This window comes from Gracilinanus agilis, chromosome 6 (assembly GCF_016433145.1).
Source record: "Gracilinanus agilis isolate LMUSP501 chromosome 6, AgileGrace, whole genome shotgun sequence".
In the NCBI taxonomy this organism is placed as follows: domain Eukaryota; kingdom Metazoa; phylum Chordata; class Mammalia; order Didelphimorphia; family Didelphidae; genus Gracilinanus; species Gracilinanus agilis.
In genome coordinates, this window is record NC_058135.1 from 222,591,083 (window position 1) to 222,615,765 (window position 24,683).

The following is a 24,683-nucleotide window of genomic DNA, read 5'->3' on the forward strand; positions in this document are numbered from 1 at the left end:
AGTCACCTCCTTTCTTGCCTGTTTCTCTAGGCCAGAAGGCCTACCGGGTCTCTGTTACAATAAGTCTCTACATTAGATCTCCCAGGACTCGAAAGAGACCACATGCTGTTCCCTGACCTGCAGAGGGTAGGACAGGAATGAACAGGACAGGGAGAAGGAGAAAGAGAGGGAGAAAGAAGAGGTTCTAGAGTGTAAATGGCTGAGAGTAGAACCCTGGGCTTTGAGGGAACCTGAACTGGATAAACAGTCTTTGGGCAGGGGCTTCCCCAAGGCTCTGGCAAGGGAGCCTCCAGGCTGTCACAGGGATACCTCGGAGCACTTACCAATATTAAAAAGGTTTGTGAAGCATTTCATTTATTATTTGATGATCACATATTGTCCCTGGGAGGTAGGGGTTATATTGTTATTATATAATTATACATATAATATATAACCAGTCCCCACTCCCCAAAGCCAGGATATGCAATATATAATTATATAATAACATGTAATTATTACTTATTTATTGTATTATAATATACCATTATATATTTATGATACAGTATAACATACAATCACATATTTATTCCACATTATATAGTGCACATAATTATATATGATAATTATGTAATATAATATATTTATATATAACGATCATGATAATCATTATATATACTATTATAATATAAATATTATATTAGCTATATAGAACATAATTATTATATAATATTTTGTGGAAATATGTTATTATATATAATAATCATTGTTATTATTTAAAACACTTATATTCTCTCTTAGAATGGATACTGTGCATTAGTTCCAAGGCAGTAGAGTGATAAGGGCTGGGCAATGAGGGTTAAGTGGCTTGACCAGGGTCACACAGCTAGAAAGTGTCTGAGACCAAATTTAAATCCAGGACTCCCCATCTCCAGGTCTGGCTCTCTCTTCCCTGAGCCACCTAGCTGCCCCAGGGGCTATCTTGACAGATGAGAACATTGAGTCTGAGAACAGTTAAGGGATTGGCCTAGAATCGGACAGTAGTCAGTGCTAGCGGGGACAGGATTGAAGCCTAGGCTCTTCCTGAGCCCATGTTCAGTGCTCCATCCACTATGCCCTTGACCTAGCACTTACAGATCATGGGTGCAGTTGGCGGGTTTGTCCATCCGATGGCCCTCTTTTAACAGCTTGAAGAGCTCCTCCACGGGGATCCCAGGGTAGGGGGAGCCTCCTAGGGTAAAGATCTCCCAAAGCAGGACACCGAAAGACCAGCTAGAAACAGGAAAAAGCAAACCAACCAACGATAAATGTGCAAGTAAATGAATGAATGGATAAATAAAGAAAAGGGATATGAGTGGGGAGGGTGGGACACATGGAGCAATTTCTCTGCTTCCTCAGGCCAGACCAGACCTCCCCAATCCTTCTCCTCCCACTGGTCCCCTTCTGTGTCTGGCTTTGTTCTGGGGCAGCCGTGCATGGTTAACAGAGCCGTCAACGGTGTGACTGGTTGCCCTGAGTTCCTTCAAACTACCCCTCTGTGGACCCAGCTCAATAGCAAGTGTCCCACCCAGGCACAGTCTGAGCTTTCAAGAAGCTGTTTCCAGCTGTGGAGGCAGAAGATTTGGGTTCAAATCCTGGAGTTGGCCACTCACTTCCTGTCAAACCCCTTATTATTCACTTGGGAGCTCCTACCCTTTTAGACCTCCTGCAAAATGGGGATGATAATCCAAAATGCTTCTTTGTAAATGCAGAAGTGTTAAGAGAAAAATTGCTGGCGTTTATATTATATATATCAGACACACATATATTATACTATATTATATTATTACAATTATATTATAATACATCATATAATATATATATACATATATATTAAGGCCTGTATATTGTTCTGGTTTGGTGTTCCAGCCATAATAATAACAACTAGCATTTTTATGGCACTTTAAGATTTGAAAAATGTGTTACAAATATTATCTCCGAGAACCCTGGGAGGTAGGTGTTATTATGATTACCATTTTGCAGATGAGGAAACCGAGGCAGAGATTAAATTGCTCCCCCGTGAGCCCTGAATGTTCATCCTGTGCAATTTAGCTGGGATGTTTCTCTTCTAGTATTTCCCCCAGTTCTAACAATCTCTGTGCCAGGTTCCAAGATATAGATAATGCCTGACAAAGCCGTTAATGCCCGAGGCAACCCATGTGCTATGTTGTTTTGGGAGTGGATTGTCTGGGAGATGCTTACACATCACTCTGGTGAGTGTACACCCGGTCAAACAAGGCTTCTGGAGCCATCCACTTCACAGGCAGCCGCCCCTGGAATTAGGGAGACAAAAGGGAATGTACCATCAGCACATTCAAGCCCAGGGGGGCTCCCTGCACCCCTCGCCCTGCCCATGGACCCCCAAGAAAGGAGTAGGGCCCCAGGCTACTCAGCTGCCCCACTCCTCCATCCTCTGCTCTTCACCAAAGACCTGTCCTGAGCCTTATTTTAGAAGGGGCATCATGCACTAACATCTGTGAGGTGGCTCCTGGGCACCGAGCTCCTTGATACAGGAGCTGTTCCTTATGGGACTACAGAGATGGACTGAATGGGACAGATAGGAGCAGCTGTGGGATTCTGGGACCAGGTGAAGGAACATGTGGTGTATAGTCTAGAGCAGGGGTCAGCAACCTTTTTGGCCGTGAGAGCCATAAAAGCCACATGTTTTAAAATGTAATTTCGTGAGAGCCGTACAGTGTTCACAGTGCGCGCTCCTGTAACAGTGCTTGAAAAAAAATGACTTTATGGCTTCTGCAGAAAGAGCCATATCTGGCCCTCAAAAGAGCCAGATATGGCTCGAAAGCCATATGTTGCTGACCCCTGCTCTAGAGAAAAGAAGATTCTGGGGTTCATGGCAACTACCAGGAGCCCAAGGTGCCAGGAGGAAGAAGGATGAGCCTTGTTCTATTGGCCACAGAGGGTAGAACTTGGCACAGTGGGCAAAGGGGCAAGGGATGAGGGGAGATGCAGACTAAACCTTGAAGGAAGGAAAACTTTATTATTTTCCTCTAACTACCACATTTTCTGTCCCTTAGTTCTAGAGTATATATCTTTTTGAGGAACAAAAGGGGAAGATATTTTGTATTTGATCAGAGAATGACAAGATAAATCTCACTTCAGAGAGGTGAGACCTGAGTCTTTGTTTTGTGTTTTTAGGTCTGGTCCATCTCTGATCTGCCATGCACTAACATTCCATATTCTAAAGTCCTTTCCCCAGCTCTGATAGTTCATGTTCTAGATTTCTCTCCAGCTCTAGCATTTCATATTCTATATTCTAAATTTCCTCCCAACTCGGGCACTCCCATGTTCTAAGGTCCTTTCCCCAGTTCATGTTCTAGATTTTTCTCTGGCTCTAGCAGTTCATGTTCTAGATTCTAAAGCCCCCCAACTTGAACACTCCCATATGTTCTAAGGTCCTTTCCCCAGTTCATGTTCTAGATTTTTCTCCAGCTCTAGCATTTCATGTTATATATTCTAAATTCCCTCCCAACTCAGATACTCACATGTTCTAAGGTCCTTTCCCCAGTTCATGTTCTAGATTTTTCTCCAGCTCTAGCACTTCATGTTCTATAGTCTAAATTCCCCTCAAACTCAAACATTCCAATATTCTAAGGTCCTTTTCCCAGTTCACGTTCTAGATTTTTCTCCAGCTCTAGCATTTCATATTCTATATTCTAAATTCCCTCCCAACTAACACTGACACTTCATGTCCTAAGGTCCCTTCCAGCGCTGATACTCCATAATCCAAGGTCCTTTTTCCTGATTCATGTTCGAGTCCTCTCCAGCCTTAACATTTCACATTCTATACTCTAAGTTCCCTCTCAACTCTGACTCCATGATCTATGTTCCCTTCTAGCTCAGACACTCCATATATTAAAGCCTTCTTCCCAGCTCTGATCGCTAATGTCCTAGATTTCTCTCCTGCTCACAGTTCACATTCTAGGTTCTAGGATCCCCAACTCTTTTACTCCATGTTTATGTTCCAAGTCCCTTTCTAGCTCTGATGTTCCATGTTTCAAGTTCCTTTTCTCAGTGGATAATTCATGTTCTATATTCTTCTCCAGCACCAATATTCCATGTTCTGTGTTCCAAATTCCCTTTTGGCTCTGATACTCTATGTTTTACTTTCTAAGTTCCCTCTCAACTTTAACACTCAATGTTCTAGGTTCCCTTCTAACTCTGACATTTCTTGTTCCAAGTTCCTTTTCTCAGCTCTGATACTTCATGTTTTATATTCCTTCCCAGCTCTGACATTCCACGATCTATGTTCCAAGTTCCCTCTTGGCTCTGACTACTCTATTTTCTCTAAGTTCCCTCTCAACTTTGACACTCCATGTTCTAGATTCCCTTCCAGCTCTGGCATTCCTTGTCCCAAGATCCTTTTCCCGGCTCTGATACTTCATGTTTTATATTCCTTTCCAGCTCAGACATTCCATGTTCTATGTTCTAAGTTCTCTCCCAACTGTGACATTTTAGTTTCCAAGTTCCATTTAGTCTCTGACATTCTGATATTTTAGGATTCATCCTCCCTCGGCAAACAAGAATGGGGTTCAGAAGGAAGTGAGAATAAAAGTGGACTGAGATAAATCTAAGTTAAAATTCTTAGTCTCTAATGTTCTGTCTCATCCTACTCACATTGGTTGTTTTCTTATAGTAGTCAATGTTGTGCACGTCTCTGGCCAGGCCAAAGTCTGCAATCTTCATCACACTGTCTTCTGTCACTAGCACATTTCGAGCAGCCAGGTCCCGGTGAATGCACTAAGAGGGGAAGGGAGAGGATCCAAGAATAAGTAAATGAACTAGAGACACACAGATGCCCCAGAGGCAATTTCACATAAGAGAAGAAGTAGTGGAAAGGAGGTTCTAAGTGAGTCCTTGGTCTCACAGTTGCCTAAATCTGCAAGCTAAAGCCCTTTGAGGCTGCTTTTGCCCATCTGGAGAATAGTCCCATTCCATCATAATTCTGCCTGCTCTCTCTCTCCCTTTTATAAGTACTAAAAGTAAAGACGGTAATAAAGTCACAAGTGCCAATAAATGTGGGCCATGGCTCCACCTGAATGGCAGAGGTGAGATGAGCCAGGGGATAAATCCTTGTCCAGTATCTCTCTTCTCTGGGATAATTTTCTTCCCCTAAAGGATTAGACCATGGTACCACCCACCATACTGTTTTGGGCTGTCATGTTTGACCTTCTCTGTTTTAGGCAACATGGGTAAAAAAGGGCAAGCAAAAGATATTCTCTTCTCTTCCTTGGACTGGGAGTCAGGAATCCTGAATTTTAGATCTACTTTGCTGTGTGACCTTCAGTAAGTCTCTTCCCTGCGTTAGGCCTCAGTTTCCTCAACTGTAAAAATGAGAGACTTGGATTAGATGATCCTTAAATTCTCTGTCAATCTACATGGTTTTTTCTAAGGTCCCTTCCTGCTCAGTCAGCCTCCATTTGATGGTCTCTTCCAACTTGGACGTTCTAGAAGCCCTCTTAGCTTTGACAGTTATGATTCTCTGATTCTATCACCTGGTTATAAAAAATTAACTCATTCTTCTACGGGCATAAAGACCTGGGGAAGACACTGAGTTAATGAGGGAAAACCTCACAAAGGCAGTATGGCTCAGAGCAAACCAGGCCTGGGGATCTGGGCCCTTTCACACTTCTCTAGGGACAGGTGCCCAGCAGAACACGGGGGAGAGGGGTGCTAAAAATGCTTGTGGAATGTGTGACTTGCATTCCAGGGCTAATGAATGATTGAAGAGGCAACAAGATCTAGTGCAAGACAAACCCAATAATACATGCAAATATTGGAAGGATCCATTCTTTTGTCAGTAGGTGAATTCTTTCCACTAACTCACAGGGCAACCAGGATCAAAGATAAGAGCTAGAAGGATCTCAAAGGCCAGGAGTTCAATCCCCTTGTTTTGCATAAGAAAAAACTGAGGCCTCCTTGCTCAAGGTCACAAAGCTGAGGAATATCTGATGTTGGATGGACCTAAGACCTGGCTGGAGCCCACTCTTCAAAGCCTTGCTGTCTCTCACCAGTCTGAAGTAGGGCCCTCACCCCAATACCAGGAGTCCCAGGCAGATCAAGCCTCCCTTACATGCAAACAAAATTTTAAAACCCACCTATTAAAACGTGGAGAGGGCCTTAAAGGGGAAAAGATTTGTTGTTCAGTCATTTCAGTCACATTCAATATTTTGTGACCTCATTAGGAGTTTTCTTGGCAAAGAGACTGGAATGGTTGGCCATTTTCTGCTCTAGCTCATTTACACATGAAGGAACTGAGGCAAATAAGGTAAGTGACAGGCCCAAGGTCTTATAGCTAAGCTAGTAAGTGTCTAGAGCTGGATTTGAATTCAGATCATCATTACTCCAAGTCTGGCACTCTATCTGTTGTGCCACCTTGCAGACAAGGTGGAGAGATGGCCTATATTAATAACCATCCTTTCTCTCTCTCTGTACCTTTCTGTCTGTCTGTTTCTTTCTGTCTCTCTGTCTCTTTCTATGTTTGTCTCTTTTCCTTTCTCCCTTTCAGCAGCCCAGGTGGAGAGAAAGCCTGTATTAATAACCATCCTCTCTCTCTCTGCCTCTCTCTCTCTCTCTCTCTCTCTCTCTCTCTCTCTCTCTTTGACCCCCCTTCTCCTTCCTTCCTTTCAGCAACCCTCCTCTCTCTGCCTTTCCCTCTCTGTCTCTTTTCCTTCCTCCCTTTCAGCAACTAACACTCTCTCTCTCTCTCTCTCTCTCTCTCTCTCTCTTCCTCCCTTTTATAGTAGCCCTGGTGAAGATGAGGCCTGTATTAATAAAAACCATATTCTTTCTTTCTTTAAAAAAAAAAAACCCTCTGCTTTCCATCTCAGTAACAACTCTAAGGCATTTAAATGAGCAAGGACTAGGCAAACAGGATCCCACGGTCCTACAGTTAGGAAGCATCAGAGAAGCCACATTTGAACCCAGATTCTCCCAACTCCAGGTCTGGCACTCTATCCACTGTGCCATCTAGCTGCCCCTGACCATACTTCCACATAAATCGCAGCTCCCATTCTAAGGGTTTTAAGGAAGGTTTTCAAAGTTCTTTCTCTCAGAACAACTCTGTCAGGCAAGTGGTGCCATAGTATCCCCATTTTTCAGGCAGAAAAACAGAGGCTCAGATCCATAACCTGAAGCTAGGTATATGAACTTTAAAGTCACCAGTCCTTTGCACGTTGTGGAAGCCGCAGGAGCCCGGTGGGCTTTCTGAAGCATTAAGGAAGCGAGCCCCTGAACGGACTCCTGCACGGTGACTTCCCTCCCGCTCACCTTCTGGGATGCCAAGTACTCCATGCCGCGGGCCACCTGGTAGGCACAGGACACCAGGTCCTTGAAGGTCAGTTGTTCTTCTGGGAGCTTGCAGGTATCGAAGGAGTAATCCATCCCTGGAGGTCTCCGGGCCCGCAGATACTCACGAAGGTTCCCCTTGGATGCGTATTCCACCAGGACATAGAGGGGACCTGCAGGGCCAAGGGGAGAGCAACGACGTCATCATACATGGCTGAGAGGTGGTTCCGGAGCCCAGGGCTCTCAGGCTGGACCTCACACTGCTCTGAAGGTGGAGGGAAACATCCTTGAATTCAGAACCCCCTGTCTGGCATTTCCTGCATTTCATGTTCCCAGGAGAGGGGAATTTCAGCAGGGGAAGGAGCCTCAGGAGGCACCTTGGAAAACCTCCCACCCAGTGCAATATTCCTGATGGGATCATCCAGTCCCTACTTAGACCAGAGATCCTTGACCTCTAGTGGATCTTAAGATTCTTGGAAACTATGGAAACATAGTTCCAAGTAGGAAACTTGGAACTATGAACTCTGTAAAATAATGGTTTTTTTTCCTTGAATGATTTTATTTTAAATTTTTAAAAATTAAAAATTTTAAAAATTTAATTTAAAAAATTAAAAAACTAAAAATTTTAAATTTTAAGAAACTAAAAATTTTAAACTTAAAATTTTTTAAATTTAAAATTTATAAATTTAAAAAAATTAAAAAATTTATAAATTTATAAAATTAAAAAATTTAAAATTTATAAATTTAAAAAATTTAAAATTTATAAATTTTAAAATTTTTAAAAATGTCCTCCCATAGTTACATGTTTCTTGTTGTCTCCCTCCCCTTTTCTCTCCCCGCTCTAGGAGCTGACAAACAATTCCACTGGCCTATATAAACGTTATCACTTGATACCTCTTTCCAAATTATTCATTTTTGCAACTGAGAAATACTGTATTATCATTCAAAACCTATTTCTACATAATTCATAATATAATGCTTTTAAATGTAGAAAATAAAATACATACGACTATAAGGGAAACCAATAATGCTGGCATATGATTATCAATCAATTTTTAAATATTTTAAAAATTAAAAAATATTTTTCATTTGCAAAAATGAATATTATGGAAAGAGGTATCAAGTGATAACATTTGTATAACCCAATGGAATTGCTTGTCAGCTCCGAGAGGGGGAGACAACATGAATCATTTAACCATGGAAAAATGCTTTAAAAAAATTAAAAAAAAAAAAAAGGATGTATATATTTCTTTGCTTGTTAGCTCTGGGAGGGGGGAAGGGAAAAGAGGAGGGAAAAAACAAAATGAACAAAGAAAAAACAAACATTATAACAACATTATAACAAAATAATAACAAAAATTATTCACATTAACTGGAAAAAATATTTCTCAGGAGAAAGAGAGAGACAGGATGCAGGAGATGGTAAGGTCTAGTGCCAATTTGTTTTTTAAACTGCATTGGTTGTGGAAATATGTTTTATATTATTTCACAAGTATAACTGAGATCAAATTGCTTACTGTGTTACGGAGAGGGAAGGCAAGGAGGGGAAGAAGTTAGGAGGAGAATTTGGAACTCAAAATTTTAGAGAAATGAATGTTAAAAATTATCTTTACATCTAGTCAGAAAAAATAAAATATTATAAATAAAAAAATAAATTTCATTGGTTAAAATATTTCTTAGAGGGGCATCTAGGTGGCTCAGAGGATTGAGAGCCGGGTTCAGAGACAGGAGGTCTTGGGTTCAAATCTGATCTCAGATACTTCCTAGCTGTGTGACCCTGGGCAAATCAATACTCATTGTCCAGCCTTTACTGCTCTTTTGCCTTGGAATCAATATACAGTACTGATTCTAAGATGGCCTTCCAAGGGTTTAAAGAAATAAAAAGTTGAATAAAATATTTCTCAGCCCCCAGGCTGAGAAAATATCAGCTGGGAATTAAAGGTCTTGGATCTGCTATTTATTTGTGTGACCTCGGACAAGTCATTCAGGTTTATAAATTACAAAATGAGAGGTCAGTTAGGTGGCTCAAGGGGATAGAGTACCAAGGCTAAATCATGGATAATCCCAGATTCAAATCTGGCCTCAAACACCTCCTAGCTGTGTGACCCTTTTGCCTAGCCCTTGCCCGTCTTACGGTTGTTACTAAGACAGAATGTAAGAATTTAAAAAATAAATAAATGATAAAATGAGGTTAAATTGTGGTTCAGATGAAGACCCCATTCTGGAGCCCTAACCTGGGGCAAGGAAGGAATCTAATTCATCCCTTCAGCCTTAATGAGACCATAATGAGAAAAGAAGTGATTTGGAACTGGGGAACTGGAGTTTGAACCCAGCTTCATGCTCCCTTCCTCCCTGCATGACCCTGAATAAATCTCTGAAGCTCAGTTTTTCATCTCTCAAAGGAGGGGCCTGCAGAAAACCAAGGACTCTTAATCCAGGGTGAGTGAACTTGTTTTTACGGTTAATATTTAGATACTTACAATCCCCTATCACTGTTTTCCTTTGTACTCCTATGCATTTTATTTTTATGCGAGTGAGACTCTGAGAAGAGGCAAGAACCCAGGGTCTAGAGGGTCTCGATGGCCCCTGTGGTTCTCCCTTGTTCTATGATTGATCCCCAAGTTCTCTGACCCAGATCATGCCCCCAGGCCTCGGACACCCCAGCATCCACCTGTGCCAGTGACTGGTGCGGTCCCTGACTCTGGCAGGGCATCAGTTTTTCTGTCTGCTCAGGAAGCAGAAGCTGACCTGCCCGCTGTGTTTTCCCTATCAGGACAGGAAGCACAGGATCACCGATTAGTGTCCAAGAGCCCCAGGAGGAGACTGGAAATGAGGGTCCTTTTCTGGAGGCCCGGGGGATGAAGGAGAGGGGCAGGGGGTCTGGAGCCGGGGGCCAGCTTACCATCCTGGGTGCAGGCTCCCAACAAGTTAATGATGTTTTTGTGTTTTCCAATCATCTTCATCATTTCCATTTCAGAGACCAAGTCGGACAGGTCCTTGTCTGTGGCATCATCTAAAGAGGTGAGGAAGGAGAGGTCAGGCAGGTGGGCTTTCTTCTAGGGTGGAAATCAATTCCATCAAGAAAAATCACAGTGGTCCATTTGTATGCCTTTCTGAATGCTCTCTAAGATGAGGGATGCTGTAAACGTTCTCCCTTTGAGCCCAGGGGGTTAACCAGAAGCAGAGAATCTATTAAGATGTCTTTCTGAACAGACACTGGGGCCTCCTGTCATGGAAATCCAAGCCATGTCGGTTTGGTACTATTCATCTCTGACATTTTTTACCACAGAAATTCTGAGGCTGGAAGGGGCTTGAGCAGTCTCCTGGGGAGGGTTCCAACTAAGCCTCTTCTGGGGAGCCTACCCGGATCGCTCTGGGCTGGTGATCTCACCCTCTGCAGAGCAGAGTAGTATTTACTGTCTGCTCCACCACTGGGGTCATTAATCATTGGGTCCATGCGATGTGGTCGTCATTGTTTAACTCTGGTATTGTGAGTCTTGACTCTTCCCCCATTGCCTCTAGTGAGCTCCCTGAGTACAGAATTTAGGACTTTTCCTTCTCCATCTCCTCCCAGACTCTGAAATCCCTGAGGCTAAAACCTAAGTCTCCTCCTTATTCTCTTCCAGATGGAGCCTCCTCCATCTCCTGAGTGGAGCTGAGCATCAGGGTCATGAGCCTGTGTCTTTTGTCCCTTTTTAGGAAATTCCCAGGAAGGGAGGTTCAGAAGAATCTATAAACCTGCTTGTCTGACATTACCTTTCAACATCTTCACAGCGACGGTCACAGGTTTGTTGGGCTTGTCTTTGTCGATGCCAATGGCTTCTGCCATGACCACTTGGCCAAAACAGCCTTCGCCAAGAGGTTTTCCCAGGGTAAGCCTGGAAGGAGAGAATTACTGGTGAAGACATGCTCCCATGTTCTGGTTCCTTCCTACCCTCTGGAATAAACTCTGATTGTGTTCTTGGGGCGGGGAGGGACAGATCCCCCTAATCACTCTGAATTTTCTCACTTATAAGATGGGGGTAACCATTGTGAAATGCTTTGTGTCCAGTGTCCTGCTATTCTCATCCTTTGAGGCTCGTCCACCCCTACCTCTTCCAAGAAGACTTCCCTTCTCTGATCTCTCTTATTTCTGAATATGTTGGTGTCTCCATCACACAAGTTAACATCTGATCAAAGAGTTCTGTTCCTCAATCAGAATGGCTTGAGATTATATCATCTCTTATTTTTTTCTACAGGACCCTGCACAGAGCTGAGGCAACTAGTACACATTCAGAGATTAATATTATTAAATATCAAATCATTTCATTAATTAGTTAATATCAACCTTATTTATTATTTAATAATATCAATTAATAATCATATTATAATAAAACAAACAATACAACTATTAATAAATAATAAAATAATGAATAGCATAGAACAAATAATAAATTCTTTTATTTAATAAATAATTTGTTTAATAAATTTATTTAATACTTAATAAATAATTTAGTTAATAATTTTCATTCATTCATTTAATAATTTATTTGCTAAATGTTTTATTTAATTTATTTACTAGTTTTTTATTTATTTAATAAATTTAATATTTATTAAATACACTTAATAAAATTTTAATTTATTATTTGATAAATTATTTAATGAATGATTTGTTTAATAAATAATAAGCAATATGTATTGATATTATATATAATTATGTATGAATATAATTATAATATATAATGACAATAAATTGGTTAATTAATTAATATTAAAACCTGGAAGTATCAGGTCATTTTGTCCAACTTTCTTGTTTTTTTTTAAAATACAGATACCAAAACCTACATAGGATGGGACTTGCCCAGGGTCACAGAGGCCCAGATTTGAACATTGGTCTTTGCTCCCATTGCCATGACTGGAAGGAGAAGGGTAGTTTGAAAGCAGGATTAAAAAAAAAGAAGGAGAAGGGAGTGGGGTGAGATGGGGAGATTGGAGGCCAATGGGCAGGTGGGTGTTGAAGCACTGACCGAGATCGGCACAGCTCCCACTTGGGATCGGCGGGGAGCTCCAGCTCAGACACGTTGGCCAGCATGGGCCCCTCGCTGGAGGAGAGGCGGGCGATTCTCACCAGCGGGGTGTTGGAATTCATGGACGAGTTCGACTCCAGGGACACCTGCTTGAAGGGAGCAAATAGAATGTTATTGCCACGTGTCTTCCGAGCCCTTTCCGTGTAGCTGGATGGTCTTTCCAAGGAAGGAGAGGAAAATGGAAAAGCAAGAAAAGTTCTGGCTACTAATCATGCAACTCCCCTGTAATGAGGGATTATGTGCAATTGGATCTGTCTGGGAGAATCATCTTGGCATTTGAAGCCCTCCATGATTATGTCAAGTCATTCCCTCCCATGCTGTCTATGTTCTAGCCAACCTGGGTGACTCTTAAATCTTGTCCTCTGTCCCCTTCCTCGTCCCATCCAAACATCTCCAAGGCCTCCCTGCCTCTGTGGCTTTAGTGATGCTGTTGTCCTTCCATGCCCACTGAAAGTCTCCCTTTTCTAGAGTCCAAGTCCCTTCTTCCTCTTCCTGACTTATCTTCCCAAGGTTGTAAGGTAGATTAATAAATTATTAATCTACCTCATGGATTCTAAATAATAATTTATTAATAAATAATTAATAATAATTTATTGATCTACCCTATGGATTCTAAATAATAATTTATTAATCTACCTTACAACACCAAGTGCTGGTAATGGGGACACTGATGGAAAGAGCATTGGATTTTTGAATCAAGGAGAATTGGGTTCACACGCCAGCCCCACCGCTTGCTACCTGCATGACTTTGGGGCACAGTCTCAGTTTCTTCATCTTTAAAAATGAGACGGTTGGCTCAGAGGATTCAGAGGGATCCTACAGCTCTCAATCTATGATCTTATTTAAGACTTTAAGACTCACGAAATGCACTCATTATCTTCACTTTTTTTTTTTTTTATAGATGAAGAAACAGACTCAGAGAAGTTAAGAAACCAGTCACACAGCGAGGAAATATCCGTGTTGGTATTAAAAGCCAGTTTTCTTCCTACTACATCCCAATCCCTAAAGACCTTTCTCTTCCTGGAGGGTTCTGCTATCTTGCTCAAAAAAGCCCCAAATGGCAGCCAGGTTGATCTGAGACCACCTCCTGGCCCCCTTTCTATGGGTGATCAGACCCCCAAGAGGGTAATGATAGACATAACCCAACTGGACACCCCTTTCCCCCATACTTGCATGAAGGGAGGTTGGAGCTGTTCCTGCTGGGTATGGAGACTTTGTAGCCACCTCAATCTTGGACCAAATGCACTGACAAAAAAGGTGCCGCGGCTATAAATCTGTGTGCCCTGGGTACCAGAGGCCTTAAGTCCACTGAGAAAGACCCTCAGGCTCATTCCTGGTTTGTGGTTTAGAGGAGAGAGAAGTTGTAGAATGCCAGGAGCCAGGATCTGGGTTTTAGTTCCTTCCCCTGCCTGGGAGAGAGGCTGAATGGGACCTTAGAGAGTCCTGGTGCTACAATCCAGGAATGTCAAGTCCCTTCTCTCAATTTTCCTCAAAAACGCTGTGTGGTCTTCCCAGAGCCCAGTCCTTTCCAAGGGACACCTAGAGTTATCCAGTTCACCCGAAGGCCTTCATACCCAACAGGAACTCACACCACGACGGCCTCCCTTCATGCAGGAATCTGTGTGGGGAAGCGGAGGGGGCTAGTTCTATCTTTGCCCTCTTCGAGTCTGACCACCCACGGAAAGGGGGCCAGAAGGTTCTGTCTCAGATAAACTTGGCTGCCATTCAGGGCTTTCTGGGCAGGAGAGCAGGGCTCCTAAGGGGATGGACCGGGCTTTTTTTTTTTTTTTTAATTTTTTTTTTTCAGGAAGTCAGAAGGGATGGGAAATTCCGTGTTCAGCAGACCACAGACAAGCTCAAAGCAAGCATTTATCACAAGAGTTCAGCAGGAGCTCCTTGAGCAAACACTGCCAGACAACTTGCCCAGCAGATTGAGAAAATGGGTCAGATGCTTTCTAGATCCTGTGACTTCTTGAATGACCTCATATTGCCAGGTGTTCATGGAAAACAGTCTTATTACACGGACACAAACATCCCTGGCTTTGCCTCGTGGTATTCACCTTTGTGTTAAGTGCTTGTTTGTGGAAACAGGGGCATTGATTTAGAACTGAAATGGGTCACAGAGGACGGGACATAAAACCGAGGCCTGCAAGGTCTAAAAACTCTTCCAAGGTCATAGAAGGAATAAACATCCAAGACGGGATTTGAACTCTCCACCACATCCTCAAACCTCCTTTGTAGGATTAAAAAAAAATCCTTCCCTTCTCTGTTAGAATCAATACTGTATATTGGTTTAAGACAGAAGAATGGTAAGGGCTAGGCAATGGGGGTCAAGTGATTTGCCCAGAATCAGACTAGGAAGTGTCTGAGGCCAGTTTTGAACCCAAGACCTCCTGTCTCTAGACCTGGCTCTCTATCTGCTGAGACACTTGACTGTCCCCTGTAGGATTTTCTCCTTTCATCTATATGCTCCCTTTTCAGCTTTATTGTCTCAGCACCAAAGGAAGATCTTTGTATACCATAGTTAGATGTTTTGAACCGCAGTGAACTGATTTCCTGAGGGCTGGCAAGACTAGGACTGAACCACTCCTTGGTGCCAGGTGACTGTGGTGTCTGGCTTTATGGATGGTCATGCCACATTTGGGGCACTTCATTTTAGAAGAGGCATTGACAAGTTGGGCCCCTCATCCTGCCAAAGGAAGGCCTCTAGGCTGGAAATGAGGCAGGCACTTTGGGGCACAATTGAAGAATGATTACCTTGAGGAAGACTTGGGGACATGAGGCAGGAGCGCCACCTTTAAAGGCCTAAATGTGGTCATGGGAAAGGGAGTTTAGATGTGTTCTTCTTGGTCCCAGGAGGCTAGAGTAGGAGTGACTAGGAGGAGAAGTTTGGGTTCCATGTAGGGAAATCTTCATAGAAGCACGTGGGATCATTCAGTAATACCAAGGCCCCTTTCTGATGACCTGGTGAAGTTGGAAGCTTTTGAACCATCTTCTTCCAGATGGTGCAAAGTTGAAAGATCACAACATATCATGGGGACATTTTCTTATTCCAATTCAAAACAAGAAGTCATTTTCTAATAACAGTTTGCATTCCTATGGTACCTCTAAGGTTTATCAGAATCTTTTTCTCCCAAGGTACTTTTAAAAAAGAAAGAGAGAAAAGAAAAAAGAAAGAAAGAAAGGAAGAAAGAAAGAAAGAAAGAAAGAAAGAAAGAAAGAAAGAAAGAAACTAGGTGGTTCAATGAACTGAAGGCCAGGCCTACAGATGGGAAGTCCTGGTTTTAAATTGAACCTCAGAAAACTCCTAGCTATGCGCCCTGGGCAAGTCACTTAACCCCCATGGCCTAGCCCTTACCATTCTTCTGCCTTGGAACCAATATACATTATTTTTTTAACCCTTTCTATCTTAGAATCAATGCTGGCTATTGGTTCCAAGGAAGAAGATTATTTTTTTACCCCTTTAACCTTCTATCTTAGAGGCAATACTGTATATTGGTTCTAAGGCAGAAGAGGGGTAAGGGCTAAACAATGGGGGTTAAGTGACTTGCCCAAGGTCACTCTCATTTCCTAGCTTTTGAGATAGATACCATGATGTTACATCCATTTTACAGGTGAGGAACCTGAGGGAAATGGTTTGCCCAAAGTCATGTAATTAATTAGCAAGGGTTAAAATTTGAACTCAGGTCTCCCAGTTAATTCCAGCACTCTACAACATTCCCTGGACTAAATCTCATTTTTCTCAGTCACTGGTGGGACCTAAAATTTTTCTTAAAAATTTTCTGTTAAAAGCTAAAACCAAATCCATCTGATGCCCAAATCCAAAGCACGTTTGCTGAGTCCAGAATAAAAGTCTGAAGGCTTTGCCCTGCACCCCTAACCATCTTGGCAGGAGCAGGGGAGAGGAGGGAAGGGGAGAATCGTAGGGGATGGGTTCGGAATCTTGTATCTACTTTCTGTTACCTGTCGCTTGAGTGGGAACTTGGACACCTTCTGAACAGTGGGGGTGTTGATGGCCTTCTTGGAGGGCATCTTCAGCCGACAAATGGCGACGGCCACCGCCACCACCACGATGAAGAGACAAAAGCCAAGCCCATAGCTGAGGAGGCCAGCGAAGACGCTGCCCGAGTCTTCCACTTGAACCATCTCTTCGGCTGTAGAAGGATGGGAGAGCTCGTAAGGGGCAGGAGGAGAGGGAAGGCCAGGGAGGGTTTGGAAGGGAAGATGGGGGCAGGGGGCAGACTCCTAGTTAAGAGTGTTTTCCAAGATTTGGGAGCTTGGGACAAAGGGGATACTTTTGTGGGGGCATCTGAGTGAGTGAGTGAGTGTGTGTGTATGTGTGTGTGTGTGTGAGAGAGAGAGAGAGAGAGAGAGAGGGAGAGACACACAGTCCTGATTTAGAGCTGGAGGGGGCTTTTTTTTTTTTTTTTGGACATTCTTTATATATTCTTAGCACTTAGCACAATGATTGGCCCATAGTAGACACCGCATAGATGCTTGTTTTTCCAGCTGTTTGGCTGGGAAATTAGGGAAAGGGGGATGAACTTTTGGGGATGATGGTAGGAATCCCAATCATGTTTTTAGACTGGAGGGAAGGAATTAGGAGGCAGGGAGAGAATGAAAATTCAAAACCTTGAGGATGATGGTAGGGGTCAACTGTTGGAGAAAATGGGAGAGGATGGAATCAACAATGCAAAAGCAGGGATTTGTCTTGGAAAGGAAAAGGGCATGGCCAATGGGAATTTGTCTGGCTTGACTATGTCTATTTGTTACAGTGGTGTTATTTATTTTGGTCTTTCCACTAGGAGAAAGAGAAAATAAATGCTTGTTAATAGAAAAAAAAAATGTGCTGGTTGTCTTGCTTATTTCTCTTTCTATGTGGGTTTGTCTCTAAGGGATCTCAGAGGCTATTGATTCCAACTCCCTTATTTTACAGAGGAGGAAACAGACCTGGACAAATTAAATAACTTGACCCAGATTGCACAAGTTGTTAAGTAGTAGAAAAAGAATTCAAATTCAAGTCATCCGCCTGCAAACTCCATGCTCTTGAACACGCAGCGTTTGTATGGAGAGTTTGGCAGTCAGATGTGAGTTCAAACCTCCTAGCTGCTACTTAATACCTGGAGGATCTAGGTCGGGTTGATTCCTCTCTCTAGGCCTCAGTTTCCTCATTTGTAAATGTGGGGATTGGATTATGTTCCCTCTGAGGTCTCTTCCAGGGTTATGGTCTTATGATTCATATTTGGCTTCTTAGGCATTTGTGTGCATCTGAATGTTTCGTTCCTGTACCTGTGCGTGGATGCATCATAAAAATCTGGGGCTGTGGGGAGAGACCCTCGACCAAGAGCGTTCGGCGGGCCAGGACAATGTTGTCTGAATGTTCTTTTATACCACTGTAGCTGGGTTTGTTTCCAAAAGACAGAAGGAAATGAATGTGTATGTGTGTGTTTTGTTTTGAATCCCTAAACAAAAATAACTAAATGAGAAAAAGGTTTGGCCAATGCTTCCAGGGCCTGCTTTTCCAGACATTCCTTAGGAATTTTTCCTCTCCCTGCTTTGGAAAGGGCATCGGTTCTAACCAGACAAGGCCTTTATCAGGGGACTGGATTTGCCAAAGCCCATTTATAAATTCAGTATTAAGGATTAGATTCTGGAAAGGCTCTGACCAAGATGGCAGTGGTTTTGGAGATGGTTGGGGAGGAGCGAGGAGGGATGGGGTAGGAAAGAACTTGGAACTTCAGGAGGGCCCCAGGCATCCAGAGCCAAGGGCCCCCCGCCTATGAAAGCTTCCCCCAATTTGTGAACGGAGGCCAATTACGGCCAGCAGAGCACCCGCAGCTTCCCATGTTGTGAGAGCTTAGCTATGCCAAAGGAGCCAGTGGGTATGACCTCCCAGAGCCTTCCACAGCTGCTGAGTGGCTGAGGTCAATTGTGAGGACGGACTGGAGGATATGTTAGAGGGCAAGGGGCCTCCAACACAGACCAGGCCACTGTTTCCCGTGCTTCCAGGTGACCTACTGCTGCATGGAATGATGGTCGTCTACTCATGGCAGCAAACACGATTGGGCAAGAGGGCCCTTATATGAAAGCTGTCCACAGATCTGCCTCTTTCTCCTTAGGATTCTAAACAGGATCCCAGAGTCAGAAGGAAATTTTAGCAAATCACCATAACTGCAAATGAGGCAACTGAGACCTTTCTAGGTGATTTCTCCCAAATCAAGCAGCAAGTCAGAGTCATGCTGGGACCAGAACTCAGGTAGGCTCATTCGAGACCTGAGCCCAATGTATAGTTAAGACGGGAATCTTAAGGTCTAGCTGGTTATGCTATTAAGACAGTTTGCCTTTTGGGGAGAAACACCAGGGATGGTGCTGTTGGTAAGATATTTGGTGCTCAAGGGAAAGAAGAGGAAAATTTGAATGACAATTGAGGATCTCCATGTTCATGTCCAATTCAATCTGGTTTCCCCAGCTCTATTTTGTTCTACGTGGTGTAGCTGATGTTTCCAGATGGCACTTTGGCATTTCTAAGAATCCCCCACTGGCAGAGTTCCCAACAGGAGAGAGAAGGGCCAGGTCCAGACAGGAAAGCGAGGGGAGAGGAGTACCTGGGAGAACCATCAGCCAAGCAGAATGGTGTGAGAACCCAATAGAATTCCCAGCAAGACAAGTATACTCCCCGGCATCCTCAAAGGTGACATTGCGCAAATAGAGAATTTCTAGTTCCTTATCCGTTGTGTTAACTCCTGCTGTCTAGAAAGACAAAAAGATATACCGAGATAGGAAGGGCAGCAAGAGATGGAGGAAAGGGAGCCACTCAAGTCCCCAGCACACAGAAGATCACCAGCTTTCACAGGCAAATTGTCCGACACAGATGGAGAACCAAACCAAAACAAACCAAACCAAAAGTTTTAATTCACACGACCCCATTTTCCCTTTCATTCCAGACCCCATTGGCAACCTGTAATTGAAAGCAAGAGGTACCCTTCACCAGGCATTTACTCTGTCCCACTAAAGCGGCAGCATGCAAGCAAAACCATCTCAATGGAAAAGTCACCCCACAATGTGACTTGGGGGAGGGGGAGCAGTGTTAGTACAGAGAACTCAGGTGAACAGGTGTGAAGAAAAGAACAGAAAGGCTCATCTGTCAGAGCATAATATGGTAGGCTCTGACGGACTGGCAAGGGGCCTTTGAGATCATCTAGAGCAACCCCCTCATTTTAAATGAGAAAAGTGAGAGGGGATGGAATTTGTTCAGCTAGCAAGAGACAGAGTCAAGATTTGAACCTCAGTCTCCTGACTCCAAATCCCGTGCTCCTTTCACCAAGCTAGGTTACTTCTGAGAGGACTGGGGGGTTGAGGGGCAGTGGTGGTGAAGAGGGCTCACTTAGGAGATCACAGGTTAATACTTCCAAAGAACTTGTGTATATACACTATAGCTTGATGTTCAGGCAAGGTAGGAAAGGGGGCTGGAGGTGAGTAGAAAGAAGTTGATTAGAATGCAGTGAGTACAGGCATTAACAATGCTGCTGGACCATGTCTTTCAGCATGCCTATCATTCCCTGACCCTGGTTCTGACCAATGATTGCGTCCTACTAAAAAAGCTAGTAATCAATTCAGTAAAATAATCCTGCTCAGAGGCAGGATGGAAAATTCACAGCACATGATAGCTGGCATTTTACCAAATAGGAAACCCAGTGATTTGACCAGGGTGCCATAGTAGGAGAAGGACGGAGCTAAAACTCAAACCCAGGTTATTTGAGACATCATCTACCATGTTGGACATCTTTTACTTCACCATATTTTGATAGGAATGGTCACAAGCATACATTTTTAAGTCTATAACTCACTATGGAAATGGAGTGAATTATTAGAAAGAGGGTGTTGAGAAGAAGGGGGTCTCTGGGTTTAAAAAGTCCAGTCACTTTATTGTGGGAATTTTTCCATTGCAATTGATGTATTGGCATTTTAATTCAAAAGTATATATGTATATTATATATATATATATAGAATGACACATACATATATATAAATATACATATATACATACACGTATACATAGCGAAGAATTAAGATCAAGCCATTCAGCACCAGATGACAGAGGGTGTAACCAAATGATTTTTTGTTTTTAAAAAAACTCAATCGGTTTCTTTAAAATGTTAAAAGCTCATTCCTGCGTGTCGCTAAGACTTTGGGACAGAGTCAGTCTACAGTTACCTGGTCTGAATTTGCGAATGTGGAGCCAGAAGGGCTTTTCGGCTATGCCTACGAAATTGTTGGCTCTACAAAGGTATTCTCCTTCATCCTGTTCTGTTACATTGAACAGATTCAGGCTAGCGTCTGCTTCAACGTGACTGCTGACCCATGACTGCAGGAACAGACAGAAACCTGGACTTCAGTACGCCATAAACACCGTCCACGGCTGGTTGCTGCCACTGTTGCCGCTGCAGAATTTCTTCCTGAGCTCTCGGCTCTTTACCCTGGCCTTGGCCCACGCACTTCCCTCCCTCTCCGCCCCCTCCCCTGCCCAACCAGTGGCATCTGGCACCTTCTTTTCAGATGCTCCTGATCCTAAGAACTGTGGGAGGAAAATGATGTTATCCACACATATCCGCACGCACATACACACGCATGCAGACTCACACAAATGTTCAAAGCTGGAAGGGACCCCTTGAGGAGCATCTCATCCCCTCTCTCCCACCTTTTGTTTTTCAAATGGGGAAAAAGAGGCTGAAAAGTGCCCAAAGGCACATGGCAAGCCTAGACTGACATAGAGTATCAAAATGGAAGGCTGCACCAAAAGCAGAGAGAAACTCTGGCTTCCTGACAGCCCTGGGGAGATAACTAGTCTTGGGCTCCATCACGGAGGGCCTGAACAGGGATAGGCGTCTCTGACCTGACTTGACAAATACAGTTTCAATGATCAGAGCTCCAAATTAGAGTTTAGAGACAAAATACGCTGTGGTGGCAGCCAGAGCCCAGCGGCTGGCTCAGGAGACAGCACTGACCTTCTCTTCATCCCCCTCCTCTGCATACATCTGACCTCTGCTATCGAGCAAGCTCAAGAAAGGATCTGCATCACCATGCCACCCTTTTGGAGTTTATCTTGGGGCAAAGTTTATTCCAAGCCAGATTCTATGGAGTTAGAAATCCTTCCCCTCCCCACCTGGAAACCAGCCTTTTCTTCTTCTTCTTCTCCACAGATCTTCTTCTCCATCCATAACCTCCTGCCTCCTTTCTTTTCCTCCTGGGACTTTGGAGGGGAAGAGGAGGGAAAGGAGACCATAGTGGACAGAACCAATAACAATGGCATTTTGTGTGATTACCTCCCTGCTCAAAAAACTTCTATGACTCCCTAGTGCCTAAAGGAAAAAGCTCAAATTCCTCCTTTTAGATTTCAAGGACCTACCTGGCTTTAACTTAATACTGTATTATTACTTTGTGTACTGTTATCCAACCAGGCTTGTCTTCTCCTTCATCTTAGCCTCTCATTTGAGCTGAACTGACTCTCTCCAATCTCTGCTTTTCTTTTATGACACAGCTCAAGGAACTTCTCCATACATGAAACCTACCTTAAACCTCTTTTTCTCCCACCTTGGCTCCCCTTTTCCAAGCTTCGCTCAGCACCTTTATTGAGGGCTCTCCTAACCTATCCTGCCAAGTTTGCATTCTAGCTCCCTGTGTCCCCGATGGCTCTCCTCCATAGTCTCTGAGAGAGCAGTACTTAGGTCTAACTGCAACTTTGTATTTCATTTTGTTTTGCCCAATAAATATTTGCTCAATACAAATAACACTTACTGCATGTGATTCTCACAATCACCCTGTGAAGAGGCAGTGAGGTGGCTCAGTGGGTAGAGAGCCAGGCCTAGAGTAGGGAAGACCTGGGGGTTCAAATCTGGCTTCAGATTGACCCTAGATGAGTCACTTAATCCCCACAGCCTAGCTTTTGCTGCAGTTAGAATTTTAAAAAAAAGAAAGAAATTTTAGACCAGTAAGGAGGCTGGTCCAAGCAAGAGGCGATGAAGGTCTGCCCAAGGATGGAGGTGATAGATGAAAAAGAGAAGAGGAGAAGGAACTGATGGGATTCAGGATTTTATCTGTTCATCTGGGGTGAGTAGGGCATGAAGCTTCACAGATGGACATGGCAAGGCCCCTTTGAGGAGAATAAGTGATTTGTACCAGTGATGGGGAGAGAGAAGGCATTAGAATCTAAGTCTCTCCTCTCCCCACTGGGGAGGTGCTATGATCACCCCATTTCCCAGATGAGGAGACTGAGGCAAAGAGAAATTAAATGATCTGCCTAGGACCCCAAAACTAGTAAGTGTCTGAGGCTAGATTGGTACCCAGATCTTCCTGATTCCAGGCTCTTGGTTTTATCCCCCTTTTCCAACTAGCTGGTTGTAAGGATAGAATGAGATGTTTGTTAGAACATCTTAGAAGAACGCCTCGCACGCAGGGGGCACTTAGCCAATCCCTCCCCCCTTTTTTCCTCCAAAGTGGGGAGTAAAGACAAAGGAACACCTGCTCTGGAGTGAGGATGGGCAGAAAAAATATTTCTTCCTTGGCTCCCCCCCCCTTTACCCAGGTCCCCAGCTACATACCTTGAGGACAGTAACGTAGGGCGTCCCATCTGGGCCGTACTTGCTACCATTTACTTCCACATGTTTCAGCCACTGTATATGGGGCTGGGCATCACTGTACACCTTACAGTGGAATTCCACATTGCTCCCTACAACCACGGTCTGATTGGCTGGGAGGCCAGCCTGCAGAATGGGCCGGTGTGGGGATCTCTCTAAAAAAAACAACAGAGAGGAGACCCAATTCTAGACTTCCAATGGCCAAGGGTGCTTCCGGATCCCTTCTCCCTTAACCTTCCAAACACTTTCCCTGAACACCAATTCAACTGTAAAATCCAAGCTCTCACTTAGTGGGCCAACAAACTGAGACTCTGAAGACTCCAAAAATCAGGGAGTCTCAATGCAAGGATGAAAAAAGTCTTATTTCATAGGATGGTTGACTGACAGCTGAGGAGACAGTTGAGAGCATCCAGTCTGGCTACTTTGAATTACAGAGGAAGAAACTGAGGGACTTGGTGAAGGTGAGAGCAGACCTGGGGACTGGACTCACGCTCTCTTGCCTTAGAGCCCAGGGCTTTTTCCTTCAATCCCAGGCAGCTTTCAGCAGCGGGAAGGGACTCACCCAGGACATCCAGTGTGTAGGTCTGCTGTATGCTGCCATATTTATTCTCCACCACGCAGGTATAATTCCCTCGGTCCGAGGGCACCACGCTCTCCATGACCAGACTCCACTGCTGGTGTCTCAACTACAAGAGGGATCAATGGGAAACAGTGAACTCACATTTGAGGGATGGACCACAGAATGTCCAAGCTGGAGACTGCTTGGAGATCATCTACTCCAACTCTTTCATTTTAGAGATGAAGTCCAGAGACAGGGATTAAGAGAACAGAACCCAGGACTGCCTATCCCTAGACCTGTTCCTGATGAAAGAAAATGGCACCATGCAGATGGTCCAAATCATACCCATCCTTCAAGGTCCATCTCTTCCATGAATGATCCCTTCCTTTCCCTCCGGGGGGTTCATTGTTTGGCATGATGGAGGGTACACCTGATTTGGCGCTGGATGACCTGATTTTGAACCCCACCTTGGCCACATATTATTTTTCCCTTTTTTAGACCTTAGGGAACTCCAGTGAGGAAGACCTTTTACCAAAGCAAGTCTGGCACACTTTCTCTGCCCATATCAGTGCAAAAGAGTGGCCGAGGCACTGATAGGTTAAATGACCTTCCCAAGTTGCATCGTCATCACATAACAGAGACAGGACTCAAATCTCCAGTCTCTGAGGACAGCTCTTTAGCCACTCCTTGCTCAGTTAAGTAAATCCCTTCTCTAGTTGGGTTTCTATTCCATAAAATGACAGGATTGGCCTCAAGGCCCTTGGAATCCCCTTAGATGATCCTGCTTTGTGTTTTGGTCAGGAATGGGCTACTGCCACCTTCCTTTCTAGTTCTTCCTTGGCGCAGGGACTCTCTTACTGATCCTACCTTCCCCAAAGCTGTGATGCATGCTGAAAGGATGCAGAGGGTACCCACCTCCCCCCATGCTCCGTCTCTTACCTTGATGCCCCCAATCCGATGTTCTCCTTTGAATTCTCGGCCATTCTTCAGCCAGTAGATGGATGGGGTGGGGTTGCCAGCGGCTGGACACCGGAAGCGGACCGTGTTGGCCGCGGGGACTGCCAGGAGTTTCTTATCCATTCGTTCAGGCCGAGTCCAGTATGG

General features: G+C 43.9%; 1 protein-coding gene across 1 annotated transcript; it reads right to left on the reverse strand.

The window, feature by feature from the left end:
* Positions 1-1,106: 1,106 nt before the first annotated feature.
* On the reverse strand, positions 1,107-24,683 carry FGFR3 (fibroblast growth factor receptor 3). Its single transcript, XM_044682110.1, has 12 exons — positions 24,519-24,683; positions 23,583-23,706; positions 22,985-23,175; positions 18,992-19,136; positions 16,350-16,540; positions 12,327-12,472; positions 11,077-11,198; positions 10,223-10,333; positions 7,303-7,493; positions 4,651-4,773; positions 2,218-2,288; positions 1,107-1,248 (listed from the first exon to the last, which is right to left on the reverse strand). The coding sequence occupies exons 1-12, from the start codon at positions 24,657-24,659 to the stop codon at positions 1,107-1,109; spliced, it is 1,698 nt and encodes a 565-aa protein (XP_044538045.1). The 5' UTR covers positions 24,660-24,683.

What these genes read in the sequence shown, in the direction of transcription:
- FGFR3 (XM_044682110.1), bottom strand. Translation starts at nt 24,659, where the DNA reads ATGGATAAGAAACTCCTGGCAGTCCCCGCGGCCAACACGGTCCGCTTC. An exon ending in AGTTCCCACTCAAGCGACAG is followed by an intron (nt 12,473 to 16,349) that starts GTAACAGAAAGT and finishes CCCTTCAAGCAG; the next exon opens with GTGTCCCTGGAGTCGAACTC. An exon ending in TGGGAGCTGTGCCGATCTCG is followed by an intron (nt 11,199 to 12,326) that starts GTCAGTGCTTCA and finishes CTCTCCTTCCAG; the next exon opens with GCTTACCCTGGGAAAACCTC.